The sequence below is a fragment of the Phaethon aethereus genome, assembly GCF_964289735.1.
Source record: "Phaethon aethereus genome assembly, chromosome: 15".
Taxonomy (NCBI): domain Eukaryota; kingdom Metazoa; phylum Chordata; class Aves; order Phaethontiformes; family Phaethontidae; genus Phaethon; species Phaethon aethereus.
Window position 1 is genome coordinate 12,028,367 of NC_138591.1, and position 18,311 is coordinate 12,046,677.

Below are 18,311 nucleotides of genomic sequence, written 5' to 3' on the forward strand. Positions count from 1 at the left end.
GCGCGGGCCCGCCCTCCCCAGGGAGCCCCTCCTTCCCCAGGGGGCCCCTCTGCTGCGGGAGGGGCCCAGCGGCCAGTGCGTCTGCTCGGGGCGGTGCGACGTGGCGGCGGCGGGTTGGCCGACGGAGGGGGCGGCCCCGCCCGCCCCGGCGCGGCTGACGGGCGGGCGGTAGGGAGACGTGTGCGAGCGGGAGCGGCCGGCGGCCCGCACCCCTCCCCGCTTCGGCCGGCGGTGATGTCGTTATGCGGCGGCTCCGGCCCCACGGCTGCCCCTCGGCTGCGGCCTCGCGCCGCCCAGATGGCGCGGCGGCCCGAGCTGCTCTGCGGCGCTGCCATCGTGCTGGGCTGCGCCTTCCTCGTCGCCCTCAAAGTCACCTGCAGGTAATGGCGGGGGGCCGAGCGGCCCGGCCGGGGGAAGAGGCCGCCCGCAACTCTTCCTGGAGGCGGTGTCTTGCCTCGGCGGGCTGGGGCAGAGCCGCCGCCGGGTGTCTCCTCCCGGGGCTTGCGGGTGCGCCGGCGTGGGCGGCCGGGGCTGGCCGGGCGGTCTGCCCTCCCGGGCGCGGCCCCCTGTGCCCGCTCTGGTTGAGACTCGCGCGTCTCCCCGCGCTCTGGGGCCGGGGTCTGTGAGGCGCCGCCCGGGGCCGGGTCCGTCAGGAGCGGCTGTTCCCGGGCCGGGGGCCGGACATCTTCCTCCCGGGCCCAGCGACACGCGATCCCCGTGGCGACGTCGGCCGTTCTTCTGCCATGAGGGAACCCCGTCCCCAGCTCAGCGGGCAGAGGCGGGGAGAGGCCGCCGCTCCCTGTGCTAATGCACGGCGGGGGAAGCGGCGGCGGTATTTTTAAAGACACGTCTGCCTTTATCGGAGGGCGGCGGGGTGTGGCCACGGTACGCGGATGCACACGCACCTGGGGGACAGGCGCTGAGGAGCACCTGAGGAAGATGTTTTGCCTCATCTCCAGAGAGTAACTCGTACCTCGCGTTGCCACAGCAGGACTGGGGGTACACGGGGCTGAAACCCTTTCCTCAGCCGGCTGCGTCTGCGTGGGGGTACCAAAGAAGTCTCTTTGGCTCCTGTTGGCAGAGAGCCTGGGGGACCTGGCACCAGATGATGTTTGTAGCTGCAAGTTTGGGGAGAGTTAGGTGATGCACGGGAGGCACGTGAATGCACTGCAGCTGGGCAGCTCGTTTCTGGAGCCTAAACTAGGATCTGAATGTTCTGGATGGGTTTTAGGACAAGGTGACTGTTACGTGCTTCAAGTCATACTATATTAGTTTAAGAACATCTAGTGCATTTGGGGTTTAGTTTTGGGAGTGGGAGAAGGCTACAAGGATCTGATTACTTCCCTATTCTACAGACTCTGATAAATTTTTTTTCCAAGAAACACTTGATTCACAGGCAATGCTTCTGAAAAATACTGAGGCCTTTTTTTCTTGCCTGTCCATGGATTTGAATCAGGGTGAATTTCAGGTGTCTCAGTTTGTTGCTCTGTGAGCAGCAGTGTCCCTATTCCAATAGTCTGTACCTCACAATGACCGGATAATTGACATGAAAGCGTAAAGCTCTTGCTGTATGGGAATGTATGGTGAAGGATTTCTGAACTTAATCACCTCCCTGTTTTACTGTCCATTACTAAAAAAAAATGTTTTTAATGTGTACAATGATGCTGCTGTCTGTTATTTAAAAACTGCATGCACCTTTCATGTTACTGCTAGCTGTGTTTGCAAGCTCACAAATGGAATGTGCTTGAAATTTGCTTCTTGCCACCCTGTACTCTGTACAGAAAGTTTGATTAAAGGGTTTTGGCTTTTTGGGTTGTGCTTAAGTAGGCAAACTAATATCAGAAAATTATTCCCCTGTTCTGTTGCTGTCAGGAACATAGAAAATTCAAATGTAAAAATTCCTGTAATTTGGAGGACAGTTAATTGCACATGTTAACTATGACTTCAGAACATAGTTTCTCACCACACATCAGTACGGTTTGTAAGTAAGTCTCAGCACCAGAATACGGTTACTACCGCTACGCTTACAACATGTAACTTCAGAGACCAATGGATGAAAAGTATCAAAAGGGAAAATTCCATTAAGACAAGGCAATCTGTTAGTGGGGTTTCAGGTATTACAGGTTTATAGTGGCTCAAAGAATAGCCAAATGAAGCCTGACCTAACCTGTATTGTTAAGGAAAGCCTGTGGGTTAGAACCTGAATTATTTCTGCCACTATTTCAAAAAACGTGTAGACGTGGCACTTTGGGACATAGTTTAGTGGACTTGGTGGTGTTGGGTTGACGGTTGGACTTGATGATCTTAAAGGTCTTTTCCAACCTTAATGATTCTGTGACTATGCAAATCTTTTGAGACAACCCCACTCTAAGGACCTTGCAGTCAAAGGGGCCAATCCTACAGGCACTTGCATGTGCTTTCCTTTATTACCAGGTTGTTCTCTTGAAATGAGTTTAAGGTGTTATAGGCTCTGTGCAGCAGGTAAATAATACAATCGGTGTTTTAATAAGCTGTATGTGATTATTATGTTTGTATAATCGTGTATTATGTAATCCTCAGTTTATACTTGTATAATTTTTAGGGGTTCAGAGCACTATTCTCTTCATAAACCCGGGAGTTACATACTCTTGGGAGTACTCTGTTATGCATTTGGTATTGGAGAGGGAGAAACTACTGAACAAATCAGCTTAAGAAGCTGGTATCTACTGATTTATTGTGTTTTGTTTTTTAATACTTACTAGAGGGTTTTTTTCATATTTGAGGGTAGCCATGTAATTCCTGACTCATTCATACCATGTGACTTCAGTTGATCTGTTTTACACTTCTTTGCAATTTGGAGCCAATTTTCGTATCTCGTTTTCATGTCTCGGCTGTTATGTTCTATATCCATCTGTGTGCCCACTCACCATAACTCTTGAACCAATTTTTCACTTTCAGTTTAATTCAGTAGAGGAAGCAGAAGATTTAAACATATTTAGGTTGTCCATTTCCATAAAACTAGTTAGAGGAGAAATTCTAGAAATTAAGGACTCTGAAGAAGTCTGTATTAGTGTGAGATCAACACTTAGCTGCCCTGTTTCACTTTCAGCAGCTAATCAGTGCGATTGTGCTGACCTGTGAGTTAGAGCCATGGCCTATCAGAGTTGTGTCCTGTCCAGCTAGCAGTTAGAAATCACGGGAAGAAGCTAACAGTCTGGCTAAGCATAGAGTGCAGGAACGGGAAGGAACCAGCGGTGTTGATTGTGGTGACATGAGAACCTAAGGGTTGGGGAAGGAGGTGCTGGGTTACTGACTGGGGGAGAAGGGAAGGAACAAAGGTAGAAGTCCAGCAAAGGAATTAGATTTTTGGCCATCTGTGTGAAAACATAATTTTGTGAGCAGTGGAATTAGTGAACTGTAAACATGAGGGGCCAGTTAATACTTTCAAAACTATGGATTTTGAAAGAAATGTTGTCTCTTACATATGAATTAAGAATTCCCGTAACTTTTAGAAAATATACTGGGAGTGATTTGTAAATGTTGAGCTTTAAGGGCGTGCTTAGTAACCTGGAAATGAGAGAAGAGCTGTGCCTTTTGTGGGTCTGTAATGTAAAAACAAAGGTACTTCTTGCAAACCGGAATGACTGTAAAAGTTTAAAATGTGGCAGTGCTGTTAGGAGGTTGGTTAACCTATGAGTGTGACAGTGCTCAGGGCTCAGTAATTTTATCACAATTACTAAAATTATAACCTGAGAAGGATCAAATATCAGTTTGCAGTCCCGGCTCTAATCATTGAAATACACTCCCCCCCCCCCCCCCCCAATAAAATATAAAAGAAGTGTAGAATACTTTAAAGCGAAGCATAAGGCAGGGTAATAGTCTCTGTTTATATAAACATCACATCACAAAACTTTATGACCAGTGTCTCTTCTCTTATCAGGGTGCTGTTACCTAAAGTACAAGTGTTAAAAGAGGATGAGGCCAGGGAAGAAATCCAAAGAAATCACTCTTCCTGGTAACTTTATGCTCTATAGCAACCAGCAGATAAAGAGTGTGAGCTAACAAACCCATAAACATAGTGCATGTTATCACAGCGTGACTTTCTAGAGCTTGTTAAAGGAGATCTTTAGCTTTTTGTGGTATTTCATGAAACTAACTCTGAAAATGTAAGTTCTAGTCATTTGCATCAATTTCTAAAGTTTTGTCATTGCATGACGTTTGCTAAGGTTAAAAATTAGGGCTTTGAGCACGCGCTTTTAACTACTGCTGTACGGTCTCCCTAACCACTCTTAATTTCCTTCCTGCAGCCGAGCAAAAGATGTAACAATGCCAGCGAAGCTTCCAGTGAATTTTTTCTCCACAAGATCTCCAGTCATTGATCTTTTTCGGGGACAATTAGACTATGCAGATCACCTTCGTCAGGATTCAGAAATTGTGCTGTATTTCTTCTACGCGCCATGGTGTGGCCAGTCCATTGCAGCAAGAGAACAAATAGAACATGTGGCCAGCAGATTGTCAGACCAGGTAACTCCAGAGAAGATATGAATCAAATACGACCAATGCTAATTTCTGTCATCCCATGGGAACCAGTAGGACTTGAATGCACACATTTTAGGGTAACTCAGCCAGTAGTCTTTAGTTTAACATACACAGTGTTAGAATAAATGGACAAAACCTGTTATTCCTGCTCAGTTGTCTGTTATTTCTGCTCCTGAATGGGGAACTCCAGAAGTTTCTTCTTGTGGAGTGTTCTCATATGTATGTGAATATGCGTGAAATGCTTTCAGACAGAAATTACAGGGAGTTTGCCCCTGGTTCCAGGGCCCTTGGAGACACTGGTAGTCGTGTACGAGTGCAACTATAGCACTGCTTTCTAGCAGTTGGTTACCTGTGAACTCTTCAGAAGTACAGCTGTTCTAAACCTCTGCTTGTTGAGCTCCACTCTGCAGAAAAAATAATTAATAAGAATTGTGACTAAGTTAGTAGATTTGAAGGATTTAGATTAAGAAGTTTAAAAACTACAAAGAAAAGTGACCAGAAGGGTTGCTGCTGCAACAAGTCTTGTGTGATAGAGTTAAGAGGAGCAGAAATTGAATACTGAGTTGAAAAGACACTGGAAGTAGCCAGTGGAATGGCTTGGGAAAAATACATGTTGGATAAAGAAGGTCACAGTAATGTACTTTGTTAGCTGTGAATTTTTACCTGCGTTGCAGGTGCTGTTTGTGGCTGTAAATTGCTGGTGGAACCAGGGGAAATGCAGGAAGCAGAAGCATTTCTTTTATTTTCCTGTGATACACTTATACCATCGGAGGTAAGATTTCGTATGTATAGTCTGGGTTTCTTACTGTTGTTTTGAGAAACAGGGACGTTGTATCAAATGTTGCATTTTGAAAATGCTGTATTTATGGCTATAGTAGATAGTCATAGAGGAGGAGATTCTGGGTGAAGCTTATCCCCTATATGACTTAGGTGTCAAGAAGGGCTGTAAATGTCAGTTAAATGACATGCTGTGCAGTTCTTCATCCTTAAGGAAATTTTCTTTTGTCCCTGCATCTCCTGGAAGTTCTGCCTCCAATGAAAAGTAAAGAATTCAGATTTATATATTAATTTCAGTTGTCTGCTTGCTCTGTGAATGGATTATATCAACTGGTCCCAATTTGTGGCAGCAATAAAGTATGTGCTATTGAAGTTAGTGGAATTTAAGTGCATATTTAAATGGCACTATGTACTGAAGACTTTCTTCTAAATTTTAACTTTATGCTCACTTTTTAATGCTCCAAATGCTAAGATATCATTGTATAAAATTTATATAATCTCATCTTCATTTTTTAGTATTTGTATGTATTATCTTTTTCCCCTCTTGGTGTGGAGCGGAAGCTAAGGAAACACACTTTCTAATGCTAGGTACAATAGAGCTGGATGCTATGTAGTTTATCACTTGCATTTTACTTGTGTACCCTAATCTTGAACTGCAGCTCTCTTCCATTACTGAGGATGATTTTGATTTGGGGGGGCGGGGATTTATGTATTGAGGAGGAACAACTCTGATCTTTGTCAGCTGAACTTGGAGCAGACACAGATGGCACTGGCATAATGCAAAGTGTAATAAAAAAACCAACAATCCCACTTGGATGTACATTGACATAAACTTATTTGATCTTGAAATTACAACACATTAGATGGATACACTTGGGTATTTTCAGTGACCTTAAACAGAGTTGCAACAAGATGAGATGTAAATTCATACTGATACTTCATAAAAACCCCAAAGGGCAATGCACCCCCTCATGCCCAAGATACTAAACCTCGAATGTTGCGTGCTGGGCATATGACATGTTGAAGCAGTGCATGTTGCTGTTAAGACAAAGGTTCATAATAAACCAGTGTAGGATTTAAAATAATCTAGTGGGCTCTAGAAGACCATTTCAAAGCATCTGAATATAGGTACCTCAGCACGAATTTGATGTTTTTCAGTGTCTGTATGTATAAACTATGTTAAAAAACGCATCACATTAAATTCTTCAGTGGGAATGGACTAATTCCTCGTGCTTTTTGTGTTTGATTTCATTTTGGACTGTGATGCTTTGTTCAACCTAATGATAGTAAATCAGATGCAGGATTTCAAGGGGATGAAGGAGAAGTTCTGGAAATTGTAACCACAAGGCCTGGCCTGCCTTCTGTTTTAGCATTGCTTCATGTGTGAGCTGTTCTATCAGATGGCTGGGGAAGAAACTGTAGTCTCGCTGAGTCTGTTCATCAGCAGTGTGACTGGATTTGTCCCTGCTTTATTGAGTGCTACTTGTAAAAGTCTATGTAAAAATATTGTACCTTTCAGATTGGCACTGAACTTTTCTAAAGATTAAAAAAAATCAAGTGAAAATAGTGGCATTTTTCAGATCTGTATTTTTAAGTCACATGTATTTACTTGGGACAAAGAAGAAAAATACCTATATAATCATGTAATTCATACAGAATTTTACCAACTTCTTTAATGGAACTGAGAAGAGGTCTCCATTCTTTCATCCCCACCAACACACTGCACCTATCCATAGACACGGCATTAAAGTCACTGCAATTTCTGCACTGTACTTCAAGTCTGGTAACACAACTTCTCAATCAGCTACAGAAGCCATTGTTAATTAACACAGAGAGCAATTCCCTAGAGGCTGAGCATGCTGTCCATGTAACTCCTATCTCTGCCACCCCCAGCAGGGACTCTCTCTAATTTAAGTCTTAATGTTTTATTATTTTTTTTGGTACTAGTTTTGGACCAATTGAATACAAAGGCCCTATGAGTGCTGTTTATATTGAAAAGTTTGTTCGCCGGGTGATGACACCACTACTCTACATCTCGTCTCGATCAAAATTACTAGATTTCCTCTCAAATTATGAGGTACTTGTCTCTCTTCTCTAGCTTTACCACTGTGGTTCAGAAAGAGTTTGACTTGTTTCACAATTAAATTTGATCTGCTCCAAAGTACTAGTTTTATTTTCCGGATCCTGAAATCAGTGTCCCATAAATTTGTTAAAATCATAAAAATATGAAGACAAATTCGTAATGTTGGTTACCTGTATAGTGACTCTTATGATTCAGTGATGCTCTTAATTTACAGTACTTTAGTATGTAGAGGCAACAATCAAAGTTGTTACCTCGCCAAAAAGTTGCATATGAACAAGAAAGAAGGGAGAAATCTTTTTGCAAAAATCTTGCAGTAAGTTGGGAAAGCATATGAGAAATACATAGTAATTGCTTTATTTTTTAAAGGAATATTAAACCTTTCTAATAAGATAAGTCTGTTAAGTAAAAACAAATGTGAAATCAGTTGAAATAATGGCTCCTAACCACTTTGTATGCTTCATGGTTTTAATCCACGGGTGCATTGTGTTTATTAATTTTCAGTCTGTTGTGTTCAGAGGTGCCAAGATTTGTAGCAATACTAGTGGATTAATGACTTCCAATTAGACAAAACACGCTTACAAGAGAACCATGTATAATCCCTTTATAACTGTTCATTTCTGTAGTGCACAATGGAGACGTACCATTACTAAACCCCAAGCTATTAGAGCAGAACAGAAAACCTGATACACGAATCGATGCTGTAGTAGTGGCCAAAACATGTGAGGGGTTTCCGGTGTTTCAGAATGAAGCCGAGTTCCTCTTTGAATTGGTGCGTATTCTAATGACTGGTTCTGCTGCAGGACGGAGCATGATCTGTGCTGTTAAATGAAAAGTGCCACAGCATAAGGGGACGCACACTGGTAGTTAACCATGGGTAGGTGCTGCGCTGTTCTCGCTTCAGTTTATCCCTCAGGACCTATTATTAATGGGTTTAGTTTTGCAGTGTGTTAAGTGAGGACTGTGAGTCAGGAGTAGTGAGTTGTGTGGCTGTCTCTGAGGCTGATAGTCTCTGTGATCACAAGCGATTCTGTTGTCTTTTCACTGCTTTCAGTTTTGTCATTCTAAAACTCCGGGGTTTTTTGCCTTCTATAGAGATTTGAAAGCAGCCATGCTTGGTTTTTGGTGTTTGTTATGTGAGTTATTTCTTGGTAGTCTGCAAAAGGTAATTAATAAACATAGTGTCATTAAGCTTAAATTTGCTTTACAGTAGGAGGTGCACTTCCACTGGAAAAAGACTTAAGATAACAGATGAATTTGTGGGGGAACCAGAAAATACTTTAAATACTGTTTAGCAATTGAACATATACTTTTGTTTCTATGTTCAAACTTCCCCCCTCCTCTTCCTGTGCTTCAAAGTCTGTGGCTACAAATGCCTTATCTCCGCTTTTCCGGGGAGACCTTATTGCAGCCTTCCAGTACTTGGAGGGCCTATAAGAAAGATGGGGACAAACTTTTTAGCAGGGCCTGTTGTCATAGGACAAGGGGTAATGTTTTTAAACTAAAAGAGGGCAGATTTAGAGTAGATGTAAGGAAGAAATTTTTTATGATAAGGGTGGTGAAACACTGGCCTGGGTTGCCCAGAGAGGTGGTAGATGGCCCATCCCTGGAAACATCCCAGATCAGGTTGGATGGGGCTCTGAGCAACCTGGTCTGGTTGAAGCTGTCCCTGCTCACTGCAGGGGGGTTAGACTAGATGGCCTTTAAAGGTCCTTTCCAACCCAAAGATTCTGTGATTCTATGATCTCTGTTTATGTTCAGCATTTGTTGGTTCTCTTTTCGGAAATGGACTAAGAATAGAGTATGGTCTGTCATGCTGCCCCACAGTCATTAAGGCTGAGGTTATTTCCCAGACTGTGGCATCAGGTGCTCAGTGTCTTGGCTCTGTGAAGTTAAGCAAGAGGGGGAGAAGCGTATGCAAAATTAACAGCCAGCTCATGCAGTAAGATCCATTCAGGGAACAGGGCATTGGCTAGTTCAGGTCCAGGTGACTGCAATAATAAAAGCAAATGCTGAATGAACAGGAGCTGGTATACAGAAATGACTTAAGTAGTAGAGAATTACATATGAAGATGGATGGCGAGGGAAGCATAGGCATGAAGGAAAAGTTAGTTTTAAACCAGAAATAAACATGTTGTTTCATCATTTTAAACAGTTAGAAATGTGAGCTTTTTCTAATGTTTTCCGTGCAAGTCGAGGAACTTTATACATTTTGTAGGAGAAGATACAATCCAGGAGGTGATTCCTGTGTTTAAGAAGTGAGAAAGTCTTGAAATGGAGTAGGTAACGGAAGTGTATACATGGCACAAACTAATTGCTAGTTTGAGAGCCTTGGTTAGCGTCTTCCTTTGATTTTTGATCTTTTATATATTAAAAATGTTAATTTTTAGCCGTAGGAAAGGAGAGAAGACTAAAGGATAGACCGTTGGGCATTTTGACTACTGTCTCCTGCTTGATCAGGTTTTTGTGATTTCTTCATTGAAAAGCTAATTAATTTGAAGCTCAGAATATTTTCTGAAAGATTTGTCATCATCAGTATGTAATTTTCAGTCCTGTGTTCTGCTAGGGAATGGATTCTGCAACCTTGTGTTAGGTGTGTTTACTCTGCAGTAGGTCACAGAGCTGTTGCCTGTCACTCGCTTTTGGTCCTCATTGTTCTGTTTCTCTGTCCAAGGATAGCACTGTGTGTAATCTGGAGTATGCAATAAGTTGGTAAGTTATTGGTTCATTAGAAGGGTGGTTCATTTGCAGGCCATCATGTCGAGCTGAAGTTCTGCTCAGCATGTGTTTTCACACTTAAAAGAGCTACTGCACCCTTCTTTTCTTGTTTCAAGGGCATTTTGTTGTTGCTGGTCAGTTCATTGATAGCCAGGACTTAAAGCCCATAGTTGTCCTTTTCCATCCAATCTGTGAAGCTTTTGATGCTTTAATGTTGTGTTCAAATTCCAGTAGCCAGCTTTTGGTGGAAAAAGCATCTAGCAAAGAAACACAGGAGCTCTACTCACACTCAATACTGAAATCCATTAAACATGTTAGTATGCCTGAACTAGCAAGTACTGTAAAGGTACCAAGATAAACATTCAAAGCATTTTTTTATAAGTTGAACCACACCAAGAGATACTGAAATCTATCAGTGTTTTATGTTGTAGTCAAATGTTAATTAGCATGTTTTTATTTGTAAGAAAAACTGATGAACGCAATCCAGATAAATGTAAGCAAGTTGGTGTTAGTGACATGGTGTAATTGTTCCTCAACCAAATCATGAGTATCGTGAGATGCTGCACTGCTCTATTGATCTCACAAGAGGGCGCTGAAACCCCGCGGGGGGGGTGTGGAAATCTGGTTGAGACTCGAAAGTTAAGATTCTGCATTTTCTAATACTAGTTAAGGGATTTTTGTGGTCATGGAATGATATTAGTGCAAAACTAGAACTGGATAAGAATTAGAATTTAATTTTTGAGAGCAAGGGAAAAAATGCCATTTGGAAAGCAGTTAAAATCTTGGAATGTATAGGAAGATCTAAGTTACATCAGGAGGAAGATACGCACTTCCTACTGTAACTCTAGGTACCTGTAAGTACTTATAATTAGACTTCTTTTGTTTTCTTAACTGGAGAGATGTAACAGTTTAATTTTAATCCAAACTGGCATGTCTCGTTCCTCATCTGACTAACCCAGCTACTAGAAATGGCCTCATCCTTCTGGCACACAGAGGAAGAAAACATGCAGCTTCTGTAGTTAGACAAAAAGCTTCATCCACTTATGAAAATTGAATATGCCTGGGGAGCTCATAATTTTCTGGCTTTGGGAGAGGTGGGGGAGGAGTTGGTCTCTCTGAGAGGTAGCTGGCATGTGTCAGCTTTCTTCTTTGCTCTATTTGTGTAGAAATGCTTCCTGAGCATTAACCAGCTGTGTAGGATCTCACCCAGAAGTAGATTTGACTTAATAGCTTGCTCTTGTGTGGGGTACTGTGGTGCCTATGTTAAATGATGATGTCAGAATTTGCTTTCCATTGTGGATACACAGTGCTTTTAACCTCATTAGAAAATGAACAGACCTTTACTTGTAAATTAATTAATCGAATATCAATCAGCAGTTTCTTTCTTGCATTTCTGCAGTATAGAATTAGTGGTATGTAATATTGGTTCTTTTGTTCCCCAGAGATAATATGTTCCTTTTCCTCTTGATGTTTTCTTTTCTCTGTTTACAGATAACATGAGGCAGGAATTGCCTGTCTGCACAAGTCTGAGATTCAATGCAGTATAGCCAAAGAATAAAAATAAATAAATACAAATTGGGATAGAAATAACTTAATTGAGTAGTAAAAGCATTTATCTAACTGTAAGAGCTAATCAGTAACTGGGATTTTTCTGTTCTCTCTTCCCATTACTTCATATTTATTGGCCTTTAAATTTCAGAGCTCTTGCATCACATAGTCATTTAATACTGTCTGTCTGCAACTCAGAAGAGTCAGCTGTAGTTCTGATGATTCCTAATAACCTTTGCAAGTTTTGTTTCTCACCCTTCTTTCTCTTTTCTAAAGTGTTTGTAGAAATGTTCAACTATATGACCATCAGTACACATCCTGGCTGTCTGTCTTTGTGGAAAACGATAACTTCTACCCATAGTTTTCTATCTTTTCTACTAATCTAGAAAAGGACCTTCTGTGTTACTCCTTATCGCCTTAGTTTCTTCCAGTGTGCTTGGCAACGTCATGTAGGCTTTCAGGGAATTACAGTATGCTGCATTGAGAGATCAGTTATCTACATGCTTGCTCATTCCTTCAAAGAACTGTGATAGACTTGAGGCATGGTTCTGTAATAAAACCACGTTGGCTGTTCTCTGATAAAAATTACTCATCTGAAGATCTTAAAGTTTCTATGAACTTTCTGTTCTGTAATTGTTGAGATGCTTGTCAGGTCTGTTACTTGTTTGATTTAATTGGCATCACACATCACTTTCTGTTCCTCTGGTGTACAGGCCAAGCAAGAAATAGGCTACGCTATAATTAATGATGTTTTATTTCCATATATGAGTTTCATTAGGAGATGGTAGTAATGACTCTTCACTACTGACATCCTCAGGTTTGTTCCAAAACCTTTCCTACAGACACCTGGTTTGAGACAGGTTATGAAAATTGTTTCATGGAAAGAAAAGCTCCAGTAAGCTCCACTCTAGCCATGCCAAGGCTCCTAATGGAGTGTTTTTAAACTATTCGTATGTCACTTTCTAGTATTTTATCCTCCTGCTTTATATAGCAGCGAGTCATATCCTGTTCAGCTGATTATTCCTAACTGCCTGCACAAAGACAATCAACCAGAACTCCATGCAGATAGTTGCCTGGAAGCAGCTGATCATCAGTTACAGCTTGTATGTAGATGCCCACATAAACTGTATGCATGTACCTGTTGCTACGGAAGTTATTGATTGTCTTGGAGGTTCTTGCATGAAAGGAAGTGGGAGTTGCTGCCATCAAGCTCTTTTTAGCATGCTTGTATTCAAAAGTAGGAACCTCTTATTTACATTGAGATTATCTCTTCTGTAATGCTTGAATCTTCAGAAGAACAAGAAAATTTACGTGGTACTTGAGAAGAAATACAGCATTTTAGACACTTTCCTTGTATGTATAATTGCAGCCTGTAGCAGGGAGGAAATTTTAACTATTTTGGGATGATTGTTAAAAGGACATGAATTAACCACATTAATGTTTAGACATATAGTATTAGTATATATTCTTCCACAACAATTTTTTCTTATTGGAAAAACACTTTCCAAAAACTCCTCATGGAAACATCTTATTCTTCGTAATCTGGAAGTCTTAAGCTGCTATTAGTGTACAACAGAACTGGCAATCTGAATCAGAACATCACCTTTTTTAGTAACTTTATAAATATATCCAGATCTGACTTTTGGCTTCATGTCTTCATTTTACTGTCACTTTTGACTCTTCTTTCATTCAATATTTGCTGCCATAAGTTTGCTTTGTACAGTAATGGTATTCAGAAATGTTCCTGGGAAATGGGAAACTTAAAATTTTGATCATCTTGTCTGTCTCCTTATTTTGGTTCACTTGAATGCTTTAAAGGTTTTTTTATAAGGGATTGTTTCTTTACTATCTTAATTTCATACTAGGAGAAAAAGATGAACGCTAACTACTAACCTGTTTATTGTTTAAAAAAGAATGAGTGTATGAGAAGAATGAATTTTGCTGTATTTTTTTTACTTCTTTACTATTTATATTTTTATTTCCTTCTTGACAATTGTTATTGCAGAAATTTCACTAATTGGTTGTATCTCGTGTTTATTATTGATATTTTTCCTGGGGTACTCCTTCATAAGGAGTCTTTATGAACAAGCATCTTGTGTTTAGCATTTATTCACGAAAGATAATTCCTGCCTAAAAAGAGCAGGTCATTAGTTGGAATGGGCAATGTTGTTATTGGTGAACATCCTGAGATCGCTAATTCATACTGAATTAGCTCAATTCATATGCCTGGTATGAATAACTGAATTCATATCACTAGTGACAGTAACAGGCAAAATATATTTTAATGTTTTAAAAATAAATTAAAAATTCTATATGTAAAACTTAACAAAAAAATAAAGCAGCCACCAAAATACTAAATGAAAATACTTATGTGGGAATATATTTGCCACAGAAATGGGTGATCAGTGAGTCTGGAATCTTTTGCTCCACAGCAATCCCTAGAGTGCTCTTGCTTTGTGTATCAAATGCTCTTTCTGTATGCACCGAAGGAAGTGGGAAATGAGTAACACAAAATAACCAAATTCTATCACTTTGTCATGAAAGTTTACTGAGCCAATTTGAGTGATAGATTAAAAAACATAATTAATAATAATTCTTAATGGATTATATTTTTGTAAAATTTAAAACCAAAACTTAATTTGAATTTTGGAACAAGAGAAGTCTTTAGACTTTAGACGTACCTCTCTGTTCCAAGTCAGCTTCTCCCAGAGTCTCTTCCTGAATTTAATGTGAAGCCATTCAGGCTTCATACCTGGCAAAGTCAGTAGGCCTATTTAGGGATGAGTCTTTTAAATTTTGAGTTGTCTGTTTGGCAATTTGAAGAACTTCATGGGTATGCAGGTGGGATATGGGGCTCTTTCATTATTTTTGTGCAGCTGGTGTCTCACTAACTCCTGCAGGATATACTGAAAGAATTTATGATGATTGATAGCTTAATGATGGGATGATAAGTTGGCTTAGCAGTTCAAGTATTCACTCACAAAATGTCTGAATTCATATGTAGTTGCTAATTACGTGCAACATAGTGAACAATTAAAGTGTTACTGTTTAAGTTGTTTATAATCTGAAAAATCACATTTGATACTCTAATTCTAAAAGAAGTCTTTGCGGTGTTTATGGTTCTTATATCGGTGCTGGAACCGACTCAAAATATTTGCAAAGCAAATATTAATTGTTTTTAGTGAACTTAGCTAACATGGGAAATACACAGTTTGAAACTTACGCATCTACAGCCATAGAAACTTTCTCTTGTACATAGCTTTTGAATGACAACTTTAGAACTGATTTCCATTCAGTCTTGTAATATGACATTTTTTCTTGCAGCATAAAGTGACTGTTCTTCAGTAAACTTTGTTGTCTTTTTAAAATCTGTTGTGTTTTACTGTAGGCAAATAATTGCTGTGCCCCATATATTTATACTTGAAAATAGCTTAACTAACTCTAATTATTATTTCAGCCTGGAGTTCTAGGGTATTTTGAGTTCAATGCTTCACCTCAACCGCCTGGTTATTTAACATTCTTCACGTCAGCGTTACATTCATTAAAGAAAGGTAAAAGCTTCATTTTCATAATGTAAGGCATCTGTGAATGAGTTACGTATATGGATATGGACTTCAGTAGTGTTTTGCAGTATTTTGTAACTTGGGAATTAATCCCTTTTGAGTATTGCTTGATGCTGATCTAATTATGAGACTTTCTTTTGTTACAGTGCGAGGATTGCTTATGTAAGAGGCTTATGTGATCAGTCATCATGGAATAAAGTATATGACAGGCTGCTATTCAGGGATACACTAAGATACAGTTTCCTCAAAAACCTAAAGGTGTAGCTGCAACTCATATAGAGCCATAATCAGGCTAGCACTTACTTAAGTTGAATCCAAGAATGTTTGTTTTGTGCAACACTTGAAATGTCAGGTTCAGGGGCATTAGGATGAACTTGACTTTGTCAGTACTTAGTAACTGAATTCAACAAAGTGCTTTCCTTGATGGAGTTACAGAGCTGGTAAAAGGTAGCATGATGAGAAGGGCATTTTCTCCCTGTTGTTTTGCATTAATATCTAAAATACAAAAACTCTTGTGTTTAAACATGCAAACGTCATATACAATTAATACCTTTTGTTTTTTGATCGTAAATTCTGGATAAAGCTTTCTTAAAGTTAAGATTAGCACATTTTACCAGGATTTCTTTCTGTTGGCAAATGAAGGAAATTGATGCTGCTATTCTGATTTTTTACTGTGCCACTGACTTGGTATATGACACAGAGCCCGTTCTCTTATATCTTGTTCTGTAACTTCCTCATTTGTATGTTGGGATAGTTCTTTGCAAAATAAAGGTTAGAAGCATTCTATCCTCATGTGTACAGACTTAAAAATATAGAAATACTATAATACATATTTATTGTAAATGTACATCATTAAACAGTCGATGTTCATACCTTCTCCACATATATCTCTCTCTATCTCATGTTGGCTTTTGAGTCACCATAACATGGAGCAAGGTGCACCTATGATACCAGATTCTATATTTAATAAGCAAATCAAGAAATTGGACAATTAAGGTTAACATTCTCTGTACCTTGAGTGCAGAAGAGGAACACATCTGTTCTTGTTGCCTGCTCTTGTTACCTTTCTTCTACCTCATTTAATCACCAATATTGGAAGATGCAATTCAGTAAGATTTCTGTGCCTTTACACAGCAACGTTCTGTGTTTTGGTTTGAAGGCATTCTTTTAAGGCTTTCAGGAAAGAAGTTCAGTGTGTATAATTGTATTTAAAAACTGGAAATTTGCCCTTTCAGATTACCTTGGAACAATACGCTTTGGAGTGATCACAGACAAACATGTTGCAGAGAAGATCTCATTGGTGCATTCAGGCAGTGTGTATTTGCACAGACATGTGAACACATCTCTTGTGAGTATTTATGTTGTAGTGACTCTGAGACAGTACAAGGAGATTGAAGCTCTGTCATAGTAGACCATGAATAAGTGTTTCACAGAGCTTTAGGATACAGGATGTTTAAGAACGGTATTTTTGTACAGCATTTTCATTCCACCAATCAGTAGCTGTTCTAAACAGTACCTAAGCCCCAGGTTGGTCATCTCTATCAAAACATAACCCCAAAACCCCAAGCACCTCAGAAATGACTACACAAAGACTCTCTCCTGAAGTTTCTACCTCTTTCAGTGGGTCAGAATTAGAAGGCTACTTGAGTGAGGATATGGACAAAGAGATTTTGTGGGGAGAGAGAGAGTAGGGATAGTGAAAACTTGCATTTCGGTTTAAAGGTATGACATTACACTGATTAGAAAAATCATGCAAATTAATTTAATTGAAAATTTATAGTAACTCTTAATCCATGCGCCTCATTTTTGGAAGACTAACACTGAAAATACTAACTTTCAGATTTGCTGTTTGGCATAGAGACCTTATATATCCACACTGCTAGCACGAGTGGAAACTCTGCGAAGATAAGTGTTGTAATTTGTATTTTAATCAATTGAGACTAGGGAAACATGGATTTTTCAGGTTAAATTACTGATAAATACATAAATCATTTGCACAGCCAAAAGTAGTTTTAACATAAACTTTCCTGAATTTATTAAAAAGACCCTAGAAGCTGTGAGCGCTTTTTATTATGCATTTCTTTTCCCCGCATTCACTAATAAGAAATACCAGTTTTAAATGCAGTCTTGATGTTCTTAAAAGACTAATTTAAAATGAGTTAATAATATGGTGAATGAGTAATGGGAAAAAGTTTTCTAATATGCCATAAATCAAGATGTGATGATACCAACTTAGAACTGAGCTCTTTCACTTATAAAGAAAATTTTATAGTACTAAGAAAAGTAAAGATTATAAAGATGTAGTAAAAGAAAGAGTTGTTTCCCTGGTAGAATACTTTTTGCATGAAAGATTGGGTGTTACTATGATCTGATGATCATTGGGAAAGATTTCCCAAAGGGAGAGGGTATATGAAACACTGAAGCTTGCTGAATAGTGTAATTATATTTAGAAAGAGAGTTTTAGGCATTACAGCAACAGAGCACTCCATATTTGAGAACTGTATTCATTACTAAACCAAGTGAGGACAAATAATTTTTTCCCCCCTCAAGATCTATCCAAATGACATCATGAACTATACTGCTGAGAACATTTGCAAGTGGGCTCTAGAAAACCGAGAGATGCTCATACGCTGGCTGAGACCACATGGTGGAAAAAGCCTTCTTCTAAACAATGAGCTGAAGAAAGGACCAGCACTTCTCATATTTATACCTTACAATCCCTTAGCAGAAATTCATCCTCTTTTAGATGAAGTAAGTGAAATTTTTTTTTTTTTTTTACTTCAAAAATACTAGAACTTGAAAACTCTAGTCAGGGTTCTGAGCTTAGTTGTGTCATATATCTCATTTTATTTCACTGCTCCAAGTATTACAATTTTGTTTAAAAACACATTTTCTCAAGCTATCTTATCACAACTCCCTTACATTGGTTTGCATCCCACACAACATGCCTTTGTCTCATGTCAACAGTTGTTTAGAACAAGGACCTAACTCTTTTCCTTGACTTCCTTCTTTGGTGAGTGCTGTGTGAGAAATGCAGATCTTTGGTCTTCTGTTCTAGCTGACATAGCTCAAACAAAAGCGCAAAAATGTATTTGAGTATTGCAGGA

The 18,311-nt window shown here is 39.6% G+C and overlaps 1 protein-coding gene across 2 annotated transcripts in view; it reads left to right on the forward strand.

Annotated features, from left to right (window-relative positions):
* Positions 1-234: 234 nt before the first annotated feature.
* The window catches only part of TXNDC11 (thioredoxin domain containing 11), a gene marked incomplete at both ends in the record, with an annotated part of 33,378 nt that continues 15,301 nt past the window's right edge, over positions 235-18,311 (forward strand). Inside the window, 8 exons of one of the 2 annotated variants that reach the window (XM_082006501.1) lie at positions 298-380; positions 3,920-3,994; positions 4,287-4,503; positions 5,193-5,290; positions 7,243-7,372; positions 15,099-15,192; positions 16,440-16,552; positions 17,755-17,955. In XM_082006501.1, coding sequence (XP_081862627.1) covers positions 298-380; positions 3,920-3,994; positions 4,287-4,503; positions 5,193-5,290; positions 7,243-7,372; positions 15,099-15,192; positions 16,440-16,552; positions 17,755-17,955 — 1,011 coding nt within the window. Of the gene's footprint in view, positions 381-3,919; positions 3,995-4,286; positions 4,504-5,192; positions 5,291-7,242; positions 7,373-15,098; positions 15,193-16,439; positions 16,553-17,754; positions 17,956-18,311 lie in introns of both variants that reach the window. The other variant, XM_082006502.1, reaches the window with a different exon arrangement.